At 50.9% G+C, this 21,854-nt stretch overlaps 1 protein-coding gene and 1 long non-coding RNA gene across 5 annotated transcripts in view; one reads left to right on the forward strand and one right to left on the reverse strand.

Moving 5' to 3' along the window:
* Positions 1–21,854, forward strand: part of SOGA1 (suppressor of glucose, autophagy associated 1) — a 71,328-nt gene that overhangs the window by 24,642 nt on the left and 24,832 nt on the right. For all 4 annotated transcript variants that reach the window (XM_044927671.2, XM_044927670.2, XM_044927672.2 and 1 more), the window contains exons 3-6: positions 5,733–5,891; positions 18,001–18,063; positions 18,746–19,936; positions 21,123–21,269. In XM_044927671.2, coding sequence (XP_044783606.2) covers positions 5,733–5,891; positions 18,001–18,063; positions 18,746–19,936; positions 21,123–21,269 — 1,560 coding nt within the window. The remainder of the gene's footprint in view (positions 1–5,732; positions 5,892–18,000; positions 18,064–18,745; positions 19,937–21,122; positions 21,270–21,854) is intronic.
* LOC112578719 lies at positions 17,159–20,744 on the reverse strand. The gene is made up of 3 exons (XR_003103043.3): positions 20,612–20,744; positions 17,800–18,030; positions 17,159–17,382 (listed from the first exon to the last, which is right to left on the reverse strand). It is a non-coding gene; the product is annotated as an uncharacterized LOC112578719 (long non-coding RNA).

Here is a 21,854-nt window from a genome sequence, read left to right on the forward strand (position 1 = left end):
GCTTGCCCCTTCCCTCCCTCCTCTCCCTGAGCCTGCAGCTGGGGCGCTGAGCTCATCCATGCCGGCCTGGACTGGACAGCTCTGGCTGCCTCCCTCAGTCCCATGTGCTGGGGACGTTCTGGGGCGTTTCTCGGAGGTTCTCAGAATGCTGACTTCCCTGGTATCGCCTGGGAGGGCTTGATGGACCTAAGTGTGGAAAGGTCTGCTTGCTGTCTGGAAGGGACCCTCTGATTTCTCAGCCAGCAAGAGCAGACTGGCATGGGGCCACTTCTTGGGGTCTCAGTTTCCTCTTCTCTTAAATGGCGGGGTTAGAGCAGCTGAATTTTCAGGGCTTTAGCAGCTCCAGTGGTTGTAGCCAGCAGGTGGATTATTGGTGTGGCTGCTGTGAAAGAAACCTCAGGCCTTGGTCCTCCCTCTCCCCCTGCCCCCCCAGGCTCTCTCACTCTTTGCTGGTTCTCACAGTTGGCAGGACCCACAGAATCTCGGCTGGAATGTTGTCCATCATGAGGAGGGCAGAGGTGGGGACAGAAACCTGCTCTGCCACTCGCTTGCCCTGTGGCTTTGGGAGAGCTGCTTTGCAGCCTGAGCCTCAGTTTCCCCATGTGGAAAATAGGGGTGCAGCAAGTCTCTACCTGGAGAGACTTTTGTGAGGATAAGATGAAATAGTGCAAGTAAAGAGCATGCTGATCGCAGGGGCCCGCTCGGGATGCTCCCCCAGCAAATAAGTAAATGTTGGTTGGGGTGTTACTGTTATTGTTCAGGAGAAAAACTTAAAAGTGGGATGAGTGGCTGGGCCAGGGCGAGGAAGTGGGTGGAATCTCAGCCTCCCTGGATGGATAAGTATAGCCTGGAGGTTTGTTTACCATGCAGATTCCCAGGCCCCAGCCTCAGAGGCTGGGATCCTGTGGGAGAGTATCAGGTTCCAGGAATCAGGGATGAAAATTCCCACCTGAAGAGACCCTTGTAGGGAGCCCCAGGAAACACCAGTAAAACATTTCTTAGAAGCCGTTGCTGGAGAAAAAGTTTTGGCTTGGGTTTACTTCCTGGGTGACTCGAGCAGGTTACTTTCTCTTTTTGTGCCTCAGTTTTCTCATCTGTACAATGGGGATGACATTCCCACCCTCCCTGGGTTCTTGGGAGCATGTAGCCACACTGAGTCCAGATGCTGCCTGGACATGGGGTGTTCCTCAGTGAGGGCTCCCAGCCCCTGCCCCGAGGGTTCAGCGTGACAGAGTCGCCTTAAAGCCTTAGGCTTAGGAGCCGAGGGGCCGATGAGCGAGCTGGCTGTGGCCTGGAGGCTGCCAGTTGCATTTGGCAGGAGCCGGGCCCCAGCGCTGTAAACAGTGACCTCATGGCTGAGAGCATTTGTTTGTGCTTTGGGGATTTGCCCTGGTTTCCGGAAGCTGCAGCTGCTTCGCCTCCTGTAGTATCTCAGTCTCCCCAACTTGGGGATAGTTGGGAGGGTCGTGAAGGGATCACATGAGACAGGCAGGTGGGGCCCTTTGAGCCCCTGATGCTGTGAGCACAGGTTGTGCTTTAAAAAAAAAAAAAAAATATATATATATATATTTAGTTTTTGGCTATGCTGGGTCTTAGTTATGGCACATGGGATCTTCCTTGCCGTGCATAGGCTCTATGAAAGTGAAAGTGAAAGTGAAGTCGCTCAGTCGGGTCCGACTCTTTGCGACCCCATGGGCTGTAGCCTATCAGGCTCCTCTGTCCATGGGATTTTCTAGGCAAGAGTGCTGGAGTGGATTGCCATTTCCTTCTCCAGGGGATCTTCCCAACCCAGGAATCGAACCCAGGTCTCCCACATTGCAGGCAGACGCTTCATCATCTGAGCCATAGTTGTACCTTAATGGGTGGGATCTTAATTCCCTGACCAGGGAGAGAACCTGCATCCCTTGCATTGCAAGGCAGATTTTCAACCACTGGACCATCAGGGAAGTCCCTGTGCTTATTATTAATACTTTTATTATCGATATTAACACAATGTGTTTTCAAGTTTCAGGCCAACAGCAGGCTCAGACTGAGAGCAAGACTCCAGAGCTGACCCACCTGATTTCAAATCTGGTTCTGTAGCTTCCTAGTGTGTGACCTTGGACAAGTGACCTTTTCTTTTTGAGCCCCAGAATGGGGATGATAAAGTACTTCCTGAGGGTTGAAAGGCGCGTGGTGCTTGCTCAGGGAGTGACCTGATTCTGCCTGCTTACCTGTGGGAGCCAGGGGGCCAAGGACCACTGAGACTCAGAGACGGGAAGGGACAGGCCCAGACAGCAAGGCTCCTGCCCTCTAGACGTGTGCTCTTTGTTGCTGAGGGCCTTCATCAGGGGCACCGGGCTCTGTGGGGATCTGAGATTTGTCCACACTGGAATTCTGTAAGCTACCTGGCGCTAGGCATTCTTTACAAGGCACCCCTGGGGATAGAGAGCAGATGGAGAAAGGGGTTCCTGGGGAAGGAGACAGAAGGCAGCTGAGGACTCATGGAAGGGATGAAATCCACAGAGTCACTCATGGACCTCAGAAGATCCAGGAATCCACACTGATCATGCCTTCTTGGTGGGGAGTGGGTCACCTGGTCACCAGGTTGAGGCCTAGGTGGGAATGGAGTGAACCCCAGGTAGAGAGGAGCTTGCCCAGGTGGGAATGTAGTTGGGAGAGGAGCCTTGGGTCCCCCCCAGCAGCTGGTCCCTCAACCCCAGTCAGGGACACAGCCCCCTCTGGACATTTGGGGGTGTGGGTGGTTGGGGGCGCATCCCCAGCCCAGTTTGGCCACGTGCAGCTCCATATGTCAGTCATTCACTCCTTCATTGCCTACCGCCCATTTTGCTTGTTGGAATCTCGGATCAGTTTGTTCATCCAACAGGCATTTATTAGGCACTTAGTATATGCCAGACTCTGCACTGCTACCGGGATAGAGAGATATGAAGGAGCCCAGACATGGCCTGGATTCTGGACCTCTGTGCTCCACCAGTCCTGCCCGCTGGGGGCTAAGCAGATGGATGAGTGAGTGAATGAATGAATGAAGTATTCATCAGGACAGGGGCTCACTGGGTGACCCCACAGCCTAAAACTTGGGACCAGAGCCACAAGCCTGGGGCTGAATACCTCTAGCAGAAATACTGACACTAAACTCAAGAGTGAGGCTATGAGATGTTGGACCAAGTCGGATAAAATTAGTGCGCAGAGGTGAAGCGGTAATCTTAACAATGCATTACAAAATCATTTTTCTTTTTTGGCCACACCACGTGGCATGTGGGATCCCTGACCAGGGATCGAATCTGTGCCTGCTGCATTGGAAGCTTGGAATCTGAACCACTGTACCACCAAAAGGTCCCCCAAATCATTATACTTTTGAGTACCTGCTATGTTTCAGGCATCAGCCCAAGCCCTGTGCTGTTTATTCCCCACGGCAGCCTTTGTGACAAGGCACTGTCACCCCCTTTTACCGATGAGCAAACCGAGACTTCAGATGGTTAAAAAAACTCCTGTCCTGGGTCACACACCCAGTGAGGGTTGAAATTAGGCTTGAAGCCAGTTTTGCCACCTGCAACGTCTTTGTTCTGCTAGTGAGGAATCGCTCACCCCACTTTGTGGAGGGGGAAGGTTTTGGGGGCCTAGAGAGACTGTGGAAGGAGCCTGGTGGGCCGGCTTCTGGCCGCCCTTGGAGATCTTCAAGGGTGGAGAGAGGCAGTGGGCAACGGAGGGAGGAGAGAGAGGGAGTGCTGAATTTCCTCTCTGGCTGTTGTTTTTCCTGGCCTGCCTTGCACACTGCCAAGGGGTCTGTGCTGAGCTGGGCCTGGGCCCAGGCAGAAGGCAGAGCCAGGGAGGGCCCTCTTCCCTTCCGGCGGGGAGGAGGTGCCACGGTCATTTCCGAGACTGGCAGGCCCGAGGCGCTGGGCTGTCTGCCTCATCCTTCTTGCTGGCAAATGTCCTTGTACCCCTTGTGGAGTCCTGGCCACACGGTCCTTCAGCCAAAGCCCCTGAGGTCCCCCCAGCTCAGCCCACACAATCTCTGTTTGACTCTGAGCAGGTCATTTGCACTCTGAGCCTCTTATTTCCTTGCCAGCAAAATGGGGGCATAATTGGGGTGAAGATGGGTGAATCTGGCACATAGCAGGCATTCAACAAATGCTGGTGCTCAGTCCTCTTAGGGACGGAGGTTATGATTTACCATCTCAGAAGGGCCTTCCTTGGGACTTGCCTGGTGGGCCAGTGGCTAAGACTCCATGCTCCTAGTGTGGGGGCCCAGGGTTCGATCCCTGGTCAGGGAACTAAATCCTGCATGCTGCAGCTAAGACCTGGAACAGTCAAAAAAAAAAAAAAAAAGAAGAAGGGCCTTCCTCATCGCCAGGGACCCCTTTTCCTACCCTTTCACCCCCACCATCAGGGGATAGGACAGGGGGTGTCCTTGAAGAAATGGAGCATTTTTGCAGCACAGTCCTGGAGCTGGTGACCTGGGGTTTGTGGGTCTGTCAGCTCCTCCCGGAGGGATGACCTGGACGGCTGCCCAGCCTCTGTCATTTGGGGCATGTTCTGTATCCCAGACAATTGGAAACAGGCCTCGGGGTCTGTGTCACACTGTGACCCCCAGCAAGCCATGCCCTCTCTGGACTCAGCCTCTCCCAGCAGCCGCCACCACTCACCCAGCATGCACTGTGCAGGCCCTGGGCCAAGCGTTCGGTGCAACAGCTGATTCAGGCCTCCTGTCGGCCCGTGAGGTTGTGCTATTATTATTGCACCCATTTTGTAGTGAAGGAGACAGAGGCAGAATAGGGAAATGATTTGCTCAGGAATATATGCTGGTCACTGGCAGAGAAAAAATGGGCTTCAAAGGGCTTTAGGGGAGTCTATCTTGCTCTGGGTTTCCCCTCTATGTATTATTATTTTTTTTAATTTATTTGGCTGTGCTGGGTCTTAGTTGCAGCATGCGGGATCTCTTTAGTTGTGGCATGGGAACTCTTAGTTCAGCGTGTGGAATCCAGTTCCCTGACTAGGCGTTGAATCCGGGCCCCCTGCATTGGGAGCGTGGAGTCTTAGCCACTGGACCACCAGGGAAGTCCCTCCCCTCTCTTTAAAGTGAGCTTCTGGGACTTCTCTGATGGTCCAGTGGTTGGGACTCTGCCTGCCGGTTCAATCCCTGGTCAGGGAGGATTCCACCTGTCGCAGGAGCCCAAGAGGAACATCTACTGAAACCTGTGTACCTGTAGCCCGTGCTCTGTAAGAGAAGCCACTGCAAAGAGAAGCCCAGGACCGCAACTAGAGAGTAGCCCCTGATTTCCTCAACTAGAGAGAGTGCGCATGTGCTAAAGACCTAGGCCAGCCAAAAATAAGTAAGAACATACATATATACATAAATAAAAATGAGTTTCTGGTCCTGCCATAGGCTCTTGAGAGAACTGGGTGAGAAGGTGGATGGGAGAGGCTTTTGGAAGCATTAAAAGATCCAGATAAATGTAAAGGCACTGCTAAGGATAGACAGGGCCTCTCACTTTCTAGGAGCTGGACCATGATGTGAACACAGGAAGCATACGGTTTCTGGGTTTGGGTTTTGGTTCTCTCACTTCCTGGCTGTGTGACCCTTGTTGAGTTACTTGACCTTTCTGTGCCTCAGTTTCTTCCTCTTTAAGTGGGAGTGATAAGAATAACTGCCTGCCCTGGGGTTGCTCTGTGGCCAAGGTGGGATGGCCCTCAGCCTGCTCATGCCCTGCTTGTAACTCACCTTTGCTCAGGTCTCTAAAGACATCTCAGTGCGGCTGCACAAGGAGCTGGAGGCAGTGGAGAAAAAACGGGCGAGGCTGGAAGAGGAGAATGAGGAGCTTCGGCAGCGGCTTATCGAGACTGAGCTGGCCAAGCAGGTGCTGCAGACGGAGCTGGAGCGGCCGAGAGAGGTGAGGGTCCTGTCCTACCTGGAAGGGCCAGGCCTGGGCTGGGCAGGCATGTGCCAGCCCCACCCCAGCCAGCGTCTCTGAACCTCTGCTCTGCACTGTTATGCCATCCTGGCAGAGCTGTCTATTCGTTCATTGGTCCAGCACATGCTTCCTGAGCACCTCCTGTGAGAACTGTGTGCTGGACACCAAGGACACAGTGGTGCTTGAGAGACACCTGGCTCCTGACCTCCAGGAGCCCAGAGGCCAATGAAGGAGACAGCCAGCCATCAGAGGAGCACAACTGGGTGCGAGATTACCTGAGAAAACATGCAGCAATGCCCAGCCTAGAGCCCAGCCCTCTGAGCCTCAGTCTCCTCATCTGTAAAATGGGATAGTAATACTTCCAAGTCATCAGAAGGACTAAGTGGGATATATTTTATGGGTGTGCTTTAGGGACAGCCAGGCGCTCCCACTCGGTGTAGAGTCACTGCTGAGGCTGGCCTCTGACTGGTGTCTCAGCACATTTTTAGGACACAGCTGCTTCTTAAATGTGACTCCAGGCACCAGGCTCTCTGTCTTTGCTCAGGAGTGCCCCTCCCACCTGGCAGCCCGTTCTTCCTCCTGCCATGTGTTAGGTGTACAACATGTTAAGCACCATGCCAGACACTTTATATAATTTCCATAATAGGCCCAGTGAACTTGTGATTGTACCCATTTTATGGATGGGAAAATGGCCCCGAGGGAGGAAGGAATGCTCTCCAGGTCCAGTAGGGCCCACTGGGGTGCACCGATTGGAAACCACCAGCAGAGGCGATGCCTAAGGGCTGGAATCTTCCAGAAGCCAGCACTCTGTGTCCCAGGCAGCCTGGGTGCCTTCTGGCCCCAGCTGGGCCTCAGCTGTCTGACTGCTCCCGAGGCATCCTAGGATCATATGTTGTGCTGGGGCATAGGCCTCATCTTCCCGGGGACAGGCATTCCAGCGTTCCAGTACACACCACGGCCCCGAGGCCAGAGCAGTCCTTCAGCTGCCCTTCCCGCTGGGTGTGTTAGTGTGATGTGCCAAAGGCTTCTCAGAGTGGAGAGGGAGGTATGTGCTGCTCAGGGCTTCCCAGGGTGGGGTGGGGGCCCCCTTCCCTCAGGCAGCCTCCTGTCCCCTGTGACCTGGCCTGGCCTGGTGCCAGAGGGCACCGTCTCCACACATCTCATTGTTGCCACCCTTCATAGTGAAAAGGAGAGACAGTTTTAGAAAGTGCCTTGGAGGTCAGGCTGTTCCTACTGTAAAAGAGGGGGAAAGGTTCGATGCATGAGAGAGGGTGCTCAGGGCTGGTGCACTGGGATGACCCAGAGGAATGCGATCGGGAGGGAGGGAGGTGGGAGGTGGGTTCAGGATGGGGAACACATGTACACCCATGGCTGATTCATGTCAGTGTATGAGAAAAACCACTACAATATTGTAAAGCAATTAGCCTCCAATTAAAATAAATTAAAAAAAAAAAAAGGGGGAAAAGGAGGCCCAGAGAGGGAGAGCTTGCCTGAGGTCACCCAGCCTTTCCTTGGCTGAGATGTGGCTGAGACCCTGAAGCTACCTCCGCTTTCTAAGTCTCAGTTTCTTCCTCTGTGACGTCAGGATAATAACAGTACCTAGCTTACGAGGTTCGTGATCAGTCATAAGATTCATAGCCATAGAACACTATGAAGAAGTTAGAAAGAATAAAGTAATATGGCAGTTCCTGAAAAAAATAAACACAGAGTCACCAAATAGGCCAATTCTCTTTCTGGGTATATACCCAAAAGAATTGAAAATAGGGACATGGACAGATATTGGTACCCCCATATTCATAGCAGACCGCCCTTGTGGCTCAGTGGTAAAGAACCCCCCCTGCCAAGCAGGAGACCCAGGTTCGATCCCTGGGTCAGGAAGATCCCCTAGAGAAGGAAATGGCAACCCACTCAGTATTCTTGCCGGGAGAATCCCATGAACAGAGGAGCCTGGTGGGCTGCAGTCCCTGGGGTCGCAAAGAGTCGGACACGACTGAGCGACTAAACAACAACAGCATTCATAGCAGCATTATTCACAGTAGCCAGAAGGTACAAGCACCCTACATGTCCATCAATGAACAAAGAAATATGTAGTATGTACTTACATTGTATGTGTAATGCTAAGAAGGAATGTGATTCCAACACAGGCTACAATGTGGGTGAACCTCGAGGACATTGTGCTCGATGAAGTAAGCCAAACACGACAGGACAAGTATTGTATGATTCCACTCGGATGAGATACTGAGAGTAGTCAGATTCATAGAAACAGAAGTAGGTTGGAGGTTATCAGAACCTGGATGGGGGAGGGTGTGGGGAGATATTGTTTACTACATACAACATTTCAGTTTGGGGTGATGATAAAGTTCTGGAGGTGAGTGGTGATTATACCACTGAATTGTACACTTGCAATTGGTTAAAAATGGCAGATTTTATGTTATGTATATTTTACGACCATAAAAGGAAAACATGGTTAAAATGGTAAAGTTTATATTAGGTATACTTTCCCATTTTTTTTTTTCAAGGTAGATACATATGCAGTGATGTGGAAAGATTTCTAAGGTACATTGTTAAGCACAAAAAGGAAATGATAGAACCATGCATGTTGTGCAATCTCGCTAATTATTTTGGAGACCTATACAGAACAAACTGGTTTTGAAGTATATGTGTCTATGCAAAAATGCATAGCCTGGAGGGAAATCTGGGGAAAAACCCACTGAACTCAGGTGTTAGAAGTGGTGGGAGTTTATGACTACTGTAGTTAGGGGTTTTTTTAGGGGGGGCATGGTGATTATTAGTGAAATTTTAAATGAAGTCAAGCATGTAAAGAGTCCTTTGTGGGGCCTGGCACACAGTAGATGCTCAGGAAACACTGGTTCACTTCCTACTTACTTATTTGGCTACAGCAGGTCTTAGTCGTGTCATGCGGATCTTTCGTTGTGACACATGGACTCTTTAGTTGTGGTGGACAAGCTTAGTTGCCCCGCAACATTTGGGATCTTCATTCCCCCACCAGGAATCAAACCTGCGTCCCTTGCATTGCAAGGTGGATCCTTAGCCAGTGGCCCTCCAGGGAAGTCCCTCACTTCCTCTTGAAGGTGATATCAGCAGGGTTGGTTTAGCCTTCCCTCATGTCCCTTGGAGTCTTAGGATCTGGGCAGAGAGGCGTGGCCCTGTGTTTATTGGCTGATTGCCCTCTCCCCCCTCCTTCTCTTTCCTGATATGGTTTCTATGGAGACAGGGGTCCCTTAGCAATTCTTCTGCCAGAGCTGCTCTAGTCCCATCACCGAGATCTGCCTTTGCCATCCTGACGGGTTGCTGTGGCGATGCTGTCACCCGGCTGGGAACAGGAGCCCCTGGCCTGAGCTGATGTGGTTGCTATGGAGATGGCACTTTGCTGGAGAGAAGGGAGGGTGGCCTGCCCCAGCCACGTTCTGCAGTGGCACTGTTGCCAGCTGGATTGCAGCTCAAAAATCGTAATAGCAGCCCCCCAACCCCAATCCAGTATCACTCCCCTTCTTTGTATTTTAGGCAGAAAGCCAATATCAATGTTGATGGGATTTATTATAATAAAGCTGCTGTGTCTGAGCGCTTCTGTACCAGGCGCTGCACTAAGCATTTTATGTGTCTTCACGTGGTGTAGCCAACAGCCTCCCAAGGTACATAGTGATTTTTGTCCCCATTTTATTTTGTTTTCTTTCTAGCCATGCTGCGAGGCTTGTGGGATCTTGGTTCCCCCACCCAGGACTGAACCCGAGCCCCTTGGCAGTGAAAACTCTGAGTCTTAAGCCCTGGACATCCAGGGAATTCCCATTTTGTCCACGTTTTATAGATGGTACTCCTCTTGGCAATTGTTTAATTGCAATATAGTCCACATACCATAAAAGTCACCATTTTATGTGTTTATTTTGGCTTGTGGGATCTTAGCTCTGTGACCAGAGATTGAACCCGGGCTCTTGGCAGTAAAAGTGTGGCGTCCTAACTGCTGGACCACCAGGGGAAAATTCACCATTTTAAAGTGTACAATTCCATGGGTTTTAATATATTCATAATGATGTGCAACCATCACCATTATTTAATTCCAGAACATTCTGTTGTCAACAGTCATTGCCCACTCCCCCCTCCCTCCGGCCCGTGGCAACCTCTCATGTATGAGTGTATGAGTGACATAGAGACTCTCTGTCTCTATGGTTTTGCCTATTGTGGACATTTCATCCAAATAGAATCAAGCAACGTGATCTTTTGTGACCGACTTTTTTCACTTAGCATCATGTTTTCAAGGTCTATGTTGAGACAGGTGTCAGTACTTCATTCCTTTTCATGGCCATATAATAATCCTTTGTATGGAGGGACCACAGTTTGTTTATCCATTCATCAGTTGATGGGCATGGGGTTGTTTCCACTTTGCGGGCTGTTATGAACTAATGCTGCTGTGAACCCTTGTGTACAGGTTTTTGGGTGGACATGTTTTCAGTTCTCTTGGGTATATACCTGGAATGGACCTGCTGTATGTAGACGGGATAGGAGAAAGGACTCTTTCCATCTTCCAAAAGCACACTGACTCTCATGGCAATGCCCCTGCGCTCCTTGCCCCATCCAGGGGCCTTCCCGGAAGGAACCCTGCTGTGTTTCAGGACCTCTGAAGAGGCTGCTTACTCCAGTGAGGACCTCCTTCTCTGGCCCGGGCTTCTTGGCCTGATTCCCACTCTTATGGGGTAAGAAGGGCACTGACTGTAGCATCAGTTCATCTGGGCTCCCCTCTCCGTCTGCCGGATTCATCATGGCGTGCAGCCCTGCTAATGGCCTGTGTGCTGCAGGACGAACTTGAACTTGGAGTCACATGGGCCTGGGTTTGAATCCTGGCTTTGCCACTTATTGGCAAGTACCTGTAGCATTGGACAAATCGTGCAACCTTTCTAGTGCTCAGTTTGTTCATTTATAAAATGGGACTATGAATCCCTGCTTCTCAGAGGTGTTTGTGAGAATTGATCAAGACAAAGCAGGTAAGGACTCGATCGGTGCTGGTTATCAGTATTGTGTCAGCACCCTGACAACCTCTATGATGGCTGTGGTCCCGAAGAAGTATTTACCTTAATCTAATAACTAAGCTCCTGGGACATGCCTGGCGATCCAGTGGTAGCACTCTGCACTTCCAATGCAGCGGGGTGCGGGTTTGATCCCTGGTCAGGGAACTACGATCCCACAGGCCACGAGGCGTAGCCAAAACATAAAATTAAAAAAATAAGTCGTAAGTAAATATGCTTCTGCTGCCTCTAGCAAGAAGCTCTCCATATCAGGCTGCCAGTTGCCCACAGAAGGAGCAGTTAAGTTGCAAGACAGCGCTTGCAGTTGGCGGCGTCTGTCCCAGTGATTTGATCTGGGGCCCTTGTCAAACCACTCTCTGTTTCCTCCTCCCCAGTGGTCTCCCCCAGCCAGGAACCACACCCACTCTCTAGGTTCTTCAGCCAAGAATGCCTCAGTCTTTGAGATGCACCCCCAACCCAGATCCCCCTCCACCACCACCACCACTCCGGAGGAAATTTCATCCACACAGCACAGTCTGTGTTTTCAGGAGACCTTTCCAAACATCCCCTCTAAACTGGGTGAAAATCTACCCAACTGTTTTGGCAGAAGGCTCATTTTATTCCTTGAAGGTTGGTCTTTGTTTCCTGGCAGGATGGAAGGTGTTAGCAGGCAGGGGGCCGCTGCAGTTGTGTTCCGCAGCCTCTCCAGTGCAGGCTGGGGGGGCGCGGGCACCATCCTGGTCTCCCCAAGAAGGGAGTGAAGGGCAAGTGGGGACAGAGTTCCTGCTGCTACTAGGAGCCGTTAGACCAGCGATGCTTAGAGGCGCCACCCTGGCTGCCCAGAGGCGGCCTTGTGCGTTGCTCGTGGGTGGGGAAGCCCCCTGCTGCTTGGCAGCCAAGGAGTGTGCCCTCGGGGTCCGGTACATGTGACTGGCATTCCTGTGGGTGCTCAGGCGTTGTCCTGCCCCGCCCCACCCCATCCCACCCTGCAAGGCTCAGGAACAGAACATCTGCCCCTGGGGGCTCCACAAAGGGGCTCTGACGTCCTGGCTCCCTGGAGGGAGCCCCGCCTGACCAGCCGCTGCCGTGCAAAGGGGAGGAAGGACTGTGTGCTCTGTGAGCCTGCCTTGTTTTCCCTCCAGAGCCGCAGAGCACTATGGGAGCCCACGTGGCTGAAATGGGGTTGGGGCAGGGTCCGTTCCATCCGGAAAAGACTGGAGCCACTCTGGTCCTGAAAAGGTTTCCTGCTTCAGCCCCTCTTCTCTGCCCACCGCCTGTACTTTCTTTCTTTTTTTAAAAAATTTATTTTTATTTATTTGGCTGCCCTGGGTCTAAGTTGCAGCATGTGGGATCTTTACCTGTGGCATGTGGGATCTAGTTTCCTGACCAGGGATTGAACCCGGGCCCCCTCCATTGGGAACGTGGAATCTTAGCCACTGGACCACCAGAGAAGTCCTGCCCTCCTTTTCTGGTGGGCACTCAGAGCGCCCCCTCTGCCTATTGAAAAGGCGTTCATGACTTTCCTCGGGGAAAGTACGTTAAAAAAAACACAACAAAATAAAACCCTTTACTATAACTTTCTCCTTTCACCTGACAGTTAACATATGCTTAGTAGAGAAAGACTACAAAATACAAGGAAGCCATAAGGAGAAAAGTTTCACCTGTAGCCCACTATTCAGAGGGAATTCCTCTGTGCAATTACCAGATTACTGTTTGGGTCTGAGTTCTTTCCAATCTGTTGTATTTCCAGTATGTTTTTCTATGTGTGTGCACACATATTGAAATGTACATATGCATTTGTTTTGACTAGAAAAGTAATACAAGGTCAGTGAAACAAAAATTTCATTACAAAAACACATAAATGCATGCCTAGCATACCTCTAAGGCTGGACACAGCAGATTCTGGTTGCCTTGGTTGCCTGGGGTGAGACAGCCGGTTAATGGGTTCACTGTATTCCCTGATGCTGGAAAAGATCGAAGGCAGGAAGAGAAGGGGACGACAGAGGATGAGATGGTTGGATGGCATTACCGACTCAATGGACATAGTTTGAGTAAACTCTGGGAGTTGGTGATGGGAGGCCTGACGTGCTACGGTCCATGGGGACACAAAGAGTCGGACATGACTGAGCAGCTAAACTGAACTGAACTGTATTCCCTTTTGGATTTTTTGGAAGTTAAATGAATGTGAGTGTGCTCTCCAAAATATAAGAAATGATAAAAACCATGCATAAAAGAAGAAAGCCTCCCCTAACCACTTCCCTCAATTCGATGCCTGCTTCAGCGTAACCCATGATTTTAGTTTGTGCCTTTTCAGGCCTTTCTCTGTGCTTTACAATGTATAGTTGTTTCTGTATGTATTTTTCAAAATAAAGATGGGATTATGTTATAAGCACAGTTTCTGTAACATACATGATAATGTAGCATGAACACAGGCTGTCTTTTTAAATGCTGGATGTTTGGGGGTTTTCTTCTGCTTAAGGTGCTTATTATAAAAATCAAAGATCACAGAGCCAAGTAAACATAGGAAGGAAAGAAAGTCTAAAAGAACACCATCTATTTCAGTATTTTAAACACAGAGCCAGAGGTCTAGAAGGAGCTCCAGCCAACCTTTGGCTGTGGTCACCCTCAGGAGATTGGGTGAGGGTATAAACAGGGGGACTCCTGCTTTGTCAGCATAGTATAGATTTACAGTGAGAATATAGCTTTATGTATTAATTTACTTTTTAAAAATTATGTAATTTTTAAAAAACTTTAAGGAGAAAACACTGGTGGACTATGTCTTCACTTCTCTCAAAAACATGTGGGGTTAGAAAGGTGAGACGTGCAAGTTCTCTGTACTCTCCTTGTTTTCAACTGGGTGTATATTCTTTAAATCATATCCCCCCACCATGCACATGCACACATGTATACCCACATGCATGTGTCTTATTTTTATAAAGATGGTAACACATTCTAGTTTTTAAAAAAATAATTTTATTTATGTATTTATTTTTGGCTGTGCTGGGTCTTTGTTGGCACTTGGGCTCCTCTCTAGTTGTGGTGCGTTGGCTTCTCATTACAGTGGCTTCTCTTGTTGCGGTGCACGGGCTCTAGTGTGTGCGGGCTTCAGCAGCTGCAGCACGTGGGCTCGGTAGTTGCGGCTCCCCGGCTGTAGAGCCCAGCCTCAGTAGTTCCGGTGCAGCCACTTTGTTGCCCCACGGCTTGTGGGATCTTCCCAGATCAGGCATCAATCCTGTGTCTCCTGCATAGGGAGGTGGATTCTTATCCACTGAGCCATCAGGGAAGCCCCCCTCTAGCTTGTCTTAAATAACAGCTTTCTTGAGATATAATTCACTTACCATAAAGGTTGTCTTTTTTAAAGGGTAGAGTTCAGTGGTTTTTAGAGTACTCAGAGTTGTACAGCCACCACGGCTCCCTAATCCAGAACATCTTCATCGCCCTACAAAGAAACCTCAAGCCATCGAGTCACTCCCCACTCCCTCTTCCTCCCTGGCAACCACTAATCTACTTTTGGCCTTTGTGGATTTGCCTCTTCTGGACTTTTCATATAAATGGAATCATATGCGATGTGTCCTCCTGTGACAGGCTTCCTTCACTCAGCACAGTGTTTCCAAGCATGTTGTAACATCGATCAGGACGCCATGCTTTCCCATGGCTGATGAATATTCCCCTGGGTGGATATACCATGTTTTATTATCCATTCATCAGTTGGTGGACGTTTGGGTTGCAGGTTTTGTTTTACAGTTTCCTTCCTTCTGTCTCAGAGTTTATCATGTCAGTGAATTTCACTCTCCCACTGCCCTTTTTAATGACTTCAGGTTTTGTATCATCTCAGTCCTTTATATGTAATGGCTGGGACCTCTCAGTGTCTCTGGGAACCCCTGGCTCCCCTTCCTGTCACCCACTTGCCTCCTCCAGGAGGTCTGCAGTAGTGATTTAATCTGTAGCTCAGTTTTGTAGATGATGGAGTGGAGTTTCTGGGAGAGGAAGTGGTTCACCCAGGCGTCCCACCTGAGTTCCCGGACCCACCCATCAGCTTGTGATGTGAAAGTGTTTTATGCTCAGTTCTGTCTGACTCTTTGCAACCCCATGGACTATAGCCCGCCAGGCTCCTCTGTCCATGGGATTTTCCAGGCAAGAACACTGGAGTGGGTGACCATTTCCTTCTCCAGGAGATCTTCCTGATGCAGGGACCAAACCCGGGTCTCCCGCATTGCGGGCAGATTCTTTCCCATCTGAGCTACCAGGGAAGCCCAATACACTTGCGATAGGCAGGCCCAGATCTGCAACCCTGACCATCTGACTCCAGACCCCCCACCTCACCACCGAGGGAGGGGGTCTCTCTCTGAGCATCCCCTTCCCAGACCTCTTTTGTGGGAGGAGCTCTTTGTGGAAAGACTTGTTTTGTGACCCTCACCCACCTTCCCTACTCTTACCTCCTAGCTTTTGAAAGATTCCCCCATCAGCCTTTCTCAAATACTGCCTTCCTGCTCTTGGCACCCAGCGTCTGAAATATCAGCCTCTGCCTTCCTGCCTCATTTACATTTCAAAAGGTGTCTTTAGAATTTGACTGGGCTTTAAGATAAACTTAAGAGCATGTCTCGGGTTCATCTTCCTCCCTAGCTCTGTAGTTCCAACCTTAGCTGCACATTAGAATCACCTGGGAAGCTATTTAAAAATACTGATGCCTGGGACCTACTCAGACCAATGATGTGAGAATCTCTGGGGCTGGGATCTTGGGTATCAATTTTTTAAATTTCCCCTAGGTAATTCTGATTTGCCCCCAGGTTGAGAGCCACTGTGCTGGGTCCACTCTGGCCTCTGTTGAAGAGGATACATTTTCTCCTTCCAGTTTTTGGAGCTAGAGCAAGAGTTCTGTCCAGAACTGGTCCCACGTCAGCTCTGGTTTTGCTGTGGGACCTCTCTCTTGCCTTCAGTAAAGAGGAGGCTTGGTTCTCACCTCCAGGGGTGGGGTGTGAGAGGTGGCGGACAGGAAGCACATGTATTCAAACTTCTTGGAAGCATGCTCAAAGATTACCTGCCCGACTTGAAAAGTCAAATGCAACCCCAAAGTGGTTTTATACTCCACTAAGTGAAATACTCACTCCTCTCAAGGGAAGATGTGGTCAATGGACTCATGCCTCTGAGTGACTTTTTTAAATGCTGAGAAACTTCAGAAAAGATGATTGTAACAGTTCCTCAAATTCCCCTCTATAGATCTTGTGCCATTTTGCGTTCTTGCCACTGATATTGAGTGTTCCTGTTTTTCCATTGCTTCATCAATAGAAAGTGTTGTCAGATATTTGGATTTTTGCCAATCTGATAGGTGAGAAATTGTATCTCAGTGTAGTTTTAATTTGCATTTCTCTTCCATGAATAGGGAACCATCTTCCTATGGTTGGAGCCATTTACCCCTCTTTGCCTGTGAACTGGTTTTCATCTCTCTAGCCCATTTCTCTGTAGGTTTGTTGGACTTTATCTTGTGACTCTCTTTATGTATATAGGATATTAACCATTTGTCAGTGTCATACACTGCAAATATTTTTTCCCAGTTAGTCATTTATATTTTTACTTTTCTTAGAGCATTTCTTTGCCCCAGATAGAATTTGCTTATCTAATCAAATGTATCAATTTCTTCCCCTATTGCTTCTGTATTTTTGTGTGTGTGTGTGTGTGTGTGTGTGTGTGTTTTTTCCCTCATTGTGCAGCCTGTGAGATCCTAGTTCCCCCAACCAGGGATAGAACCCTCGCCCCTGCACTGGGAGCATGGAGTCTTAACCACTGGACCACCAGGAAAATCCCTGCTTCTGTGTTTTTGAATCATGATGATTATCAGAGCCTATCTGCATGAAAACCTACCATTTACATTGTAAAAAAAAAAGATCAGTTCCTCATCATTTCTAAGCCTCTTATATAATTATGATTTGTTTTACCATATTCATTTTGTTTATTAATGTGTGTTAGTCGCTCAGTTGTGCCCAACTCTTTGCGACCCCATGGACTGTAGCCAGGCTCCTCTGCCCATGGAATTCTCCAGGCAAGAATACTGGAGCGGGTTACCATTCCCTTCTCCAGGGGATCTTCCTGACCCAGGGATGACACCCTGGTCTCCCACATTTCAGGCAGCTTCTTTACCATCTGAGCCACCAGGGAAGCCACCTGGAGTTCCATGTAAAAGTGATATCATACAGTATTTGTCTTTCCCTGTCGGATTTATTTCACTTAATATAAGAGAAATATTACTGTTTATTAATATCCACTCTGAATTAAAGTTCTCACTACAATGCCGGTTCCTTGAGCTCAGGATTCCCCCTGAGATGGAGATTTGCATGCAGAGGCTTATGGAAGCATCCTCCTGGAATAATGCCATCAGAGATGGAGGCAGCAGGAGAAGCTGAGTTGCGGAGCATTCACACTCATGGCTTCAGCTGATCCGATGGGGAGCTCTAGAGCTGGTGTGGGAAGAGGGCATGGACTAGTCATTGAATGTGGCTTCCCCCCATTGCCCCCCTCGCCCCCACAGGGAGGGCACAAGACCTTGGTTGAGGTAGTTGCCCTCAGCCAGTGACCATCGCTGGAAGGGGGACTAGAGGAATGTTCTAGTACTAAGGGGAGGATCTGGGCATAACACTCCAATATCCCCCTGGGGTACCCTGTCTGTCATGGTCCCTGCTGTATTCTCCATGCCTTACTCTGCCTGGCACATGATGGGTGCTCAGGGAGTCTTTGGTGAATGAATGAAAGACAAACAAGAATGGAAACCCAGATCTTCCAGGTCTTGGGCTCAAGCCAATTAGATCACAATTCTGGGGTGGGAGAGAGGGGAGGAACCCTGGGAAGGTGGGTTCAGAATCATCTTAAGTACTGACCTGGCTCTCCATTTGCAGTCTCTGGGTGGTCTTAAGACTCCTCTAACTCAGCAGTTGGTGCTGCTCAAGGCTGGCCATGGCTGGGCTGGGCTGGCCGGGGAGGGCAGCGGTTCTCAGCGGAACCCTGGCTACCACGACTGCTCTTGGATGTGCATCACCCTTGTGAGCTTTCAGTTCAATTTCTTTTTAATCCTCCTCCAGCACTCCTTGAAGAAAAGAGGAACGCGCTCCCTGGGGAAGACGGACAAGAAGTCTTCGGTGCAGGTACTTCTGGTCAGCCTCCACAGCCGCAGGCGGCATAACCCCAAGCGGCAGGTTTTAGTCTGAAGGCCCCTGGCTTAACAAGTGGCCCGAGGCCCCTGGCTTAACAAGTGGCCCGAGGAGTCCCCAGAGGTGTCCACCCCTCCCCTGTTTCTACTCCGTCCTCCCCTTGTTCATTTTCTTAGCTTTGATGCCAGCTTTACTTCTCCAAACTACGCCCTGAACCCGTGGTTCTCACATGCTCTGCTCTGTATAGTGCTGTCTGTAGCACAGGTCAGGCACAGAATACAGTTAGTCTCAAGTGGTTCTGGATGATCAGGGTGTCAGGCACTTTTTATATATTGTCTCCTTTAATTTTCTTCATGGTCTGTTGGGGGCGGCGTTATTGCCCCATTTTACAGATGAGAAAACTGCAGTAGCAATGGTAGTAGTACTAGCAGCAACAGTCACCCTGACAGAATGTCACTTACTCCAGGAAGCCCTCCTGGACTCCTCAGGCTATATGTGTGCCCCATTTGTGTGCTGCGTCCGCCTCTCTGCCTCCTCTCTGGACCCCCAGCGCCTTAAGCGTCAAGACTCTCTTCCCAGCACCTAGTAGTTAGAGCTCCCAGAAACGGTGTGGCTGAGCCTCCCAACACTAACTTTCCTGGCTCCTGCCTGTTCCCTGTTCCCCCTCTGGCCCCAGGAGGACAGCGCGGACCTGAAGTGCCAGCTGCACTTTGCAAAGGAAGAGTCGGCTCTCATGTGCAAGAAGCTCACCAAGCTGGCCAAGGAGAACGACGGCATGAAGGAGGAGCTGCTCAAGTACCGCTCGCTCTACGGGGACCTAGACGGCGCCCTGTCGGCGGAGGAGCTGGCGGACGCCCCCCACTCACGGGAGACGGAGCTCAAGGTGCATCTGAAGCTGGTGGAGGAGGAAGCCAACCTGCTGAGCCGCCGCATCGTGGAGCTGGAGGTGGAGAACCGCGGCCTGCGGGCCGAGATGGACGACATGAAGGATCACGGTGGCGGAGGCAGCTGCGGGGGCCCGGAGGCTCGCCTGGCCTTCTCCGCGCTGGGCGGTGGCGAGTGCGGGGAGAGCCTGGCGGAGCTGCGTCGACACCTGCAGTTCGTGGAGGAGGAAGCCGAGCTGCTGCGGCGCTCCTCCGCCGAGCTGGAGGACCAGAACAAGCTGCTGCTGAGCGAGCTGGCCAAGTACCGCTCGGAGCACGAGCTGGACGTGACGCTGTCGGAGGACAGCTGCTCGGTGCTCAGCGAGCCCTCGCAGGAGGAGCTGGCGGCCGCCAAGCTGCAGATCGGCGAACTCAGCGGCAAGGTCAAGAAGCTGCAGTATGAGAACCGCGTGCTCCTCTCCAATCTCCAGCGCTGTGACCTGGCTTCCTGCCAGAGCACGCGGCCCATGCTGGAGACGGACGCCGAGGCTGGCGACTCCGCCCAGTGCGTGCCAGCTTCCCTGGCTGAGGCTCCGGGGCCTGCAGCCGCTCGGCTCTGCCGGGCCCGGGAGGCTGAGGCTTTGCCGGGGCTGCGGGAGCAGGCCGTCCTGGTCAGCAAGGCCATCGACGTCCTGGTGGCCGACGCCAACGGCTTCTCGGCCGGCCTACGCCCCTATCTGGACAACGAGTGCGCCGACTTCCGGCTGCTCGAGGCCCCAGACAACAATAGCGAGGGCCCCAGGGACGCCAAGCTGATGCATGCTCTCCTGGTGCGGCTGAGCCTGCTCCAGCAGGAGCTCAACGCCTTCACGAGGAAGGCGGACTCGGTCCTAGGGGGCCCCGTCAAGGAGCCTCCGGAGCCCTTCTCCACACTGCCTGCCTTGAGCTCCCAGGGGCCCTCCAAGGAGATTCTTCTGGCCAAAGACCTTGGCTCAGACTTCCAGGTAAGACGTCCCAGGCAAGGGCCCTATTGCTTTTTTTTTTTTTTTTTTTTTTTGCCTGGCCGCACTGTGCAGCAGGCAAAACTTTTCCGATCAGAGATGGAACCCACGCCCCCTGGTGCGAAGTCTTAACCACTGGCTGTGCAGTGCTAAGTCGCTTCAGTCATGCCCGACCCTCTGCGACCCCATGGACTGTGGCCCGCCAGGCTCCTCTGTCCCTGGGATTCTCCAGGCAAGAATACTGGAGTGGGTTGCCATGGCCTCCTCCAGGGCATCTTCCCAGCCCAGGGATCGAACTGGCCTCTCTTAAGTCTCCTGCATTGGCAGGCTGGTTCTTCACCACTAGCACCACTAGGAAGCCCCTTAACCACTGGACCGACCACCTGGGAACTCCCCTATTACTTTTCATATATTTGTGAATACACACACACACACACATATATATATAAACCTTTTACTGAACCATATTGTACAGAGACACACACAAAACACAAATGTGCAGCTTAATGAATTTTCCCAAGGTGAGCACACCCATGTCATCATCAAGATGATAAGAACCCCAGCAGCCCCTCCTCAGGTCCCCTTTTAGCCACTGTCCCCACTCCCAAGGTAACCCTTCTCTCAATTCAGTTCTGTCTTTGAACTTTGCATAAATTGAATCACACAGAACACACTCACCTGGGCCTGACTTCTTTCACTCACCATTACGTTTGCTGTCTCAGGTAGAAGTAGTTCCGAGTGTTCTCCAGACCAGATATGACCTCATGGAGTGAATATACCACAGTTCCTTTAGTCGTTCACCATTGATAGATACAGGCTCCTCTGTCCATGGGATTCTTCAGGCAAGCACACTGGAGTGGGTTGCCATGCCTTCCTCCAGGGGATCTTTCCCACCTGAGTCTCTTTTATCTCCTGCATTGGCAGGTGGGCTCTTTCCCACTAGCACCACCTGGGAAGCCCCTAAGACCTGACACAGTCAAATAAAGTTAATTCATTTAAAAAAACAAAAACAATTCATGGAGAAGTTGCAGTGCGCCAACCACCGGAGGTGAGTCCACTTAGGTCCCTGCCCTCAGGTGCCCGGTCAGAGGCTCCCACAGAGCCGGGGGCCTGGAGTAGGCGCTGTTTCTGGCCCCCCCACATGCCCCTCCTCGGGGTCACCTTTAGTTTCTTCTGCTTGTGCCTCTAGGTGCAGCCTCCTGACCTCAGGGACCTGCCAGAATGGGAGCCCAGGATACGAGACGCCTTCCACACCAGCGACTTGGACTCCAAGTCGGACCCTAGCCGGAGCTTCAGGCCTTACCGAGCTGAAGACAATGATTCCTACGCCTCTGAGGTGGGTCTGGGCCCACACAAGCGGGGGCGAGGGGTAGGAGGAGAGTGGCTGAGGTGACTCAAGAACAGAGTGACCTGTGGAGAATCTTAGCCGGTGTTGATATGGATTCTGAGTGTTTCCTTTGGTTCCAAGCTTCCTGGCAACAAGGGCTGGATGAGAAACAAGGAAGTTTGGGCCATTCTCAGGACCTGATGACAGGAAGTTTATAAACTCATCTGAGGAAGTTTTTTTTTTTTAATTTATTTTTGGCTGTGCTGGATCTTCATTGCTGCCAGCTTTCTCTTGTTGCAGCAGGCAGGGGCTACTCTTCCTTGCAGTGCGCAGGCGTCTTGCGGTGGCTTCTCTGGTTGCAGAGCACAAAGTCTAGGCTATGGACCTCAGAACCCGGGCCCTCTGCATTGAGAGTGCAGAGTCTTAACCTCAGGACCACCTGGAAAGTCCCTCAAGTAATTTTAATAAGCTGAACACTGGAGTGTAATCAGCAAGCAGATCAATGAATAACCCATGACCTGTCCCTGGAAGCTTCCCTTCTAGTCCCCATTTAGTCACATCCTGACTTCTAACCAGATAGATTTGTTTTGCCTG

The sequence above is a fragment of the Bubalus bubalis genome, chromosome 14, assembly GCF_019923935.1.
Source record: "Bubalus bubalis isolate 160015118507 breed Murrah chromosome 14, NDDB_SH_1, whole genome shotgun sequence".
NCBI lineage: Eukaryota > Metazoa > Chordata > Mammalia > Artiodactyla > Bovidae > Bubalus > Bubalus bubalis.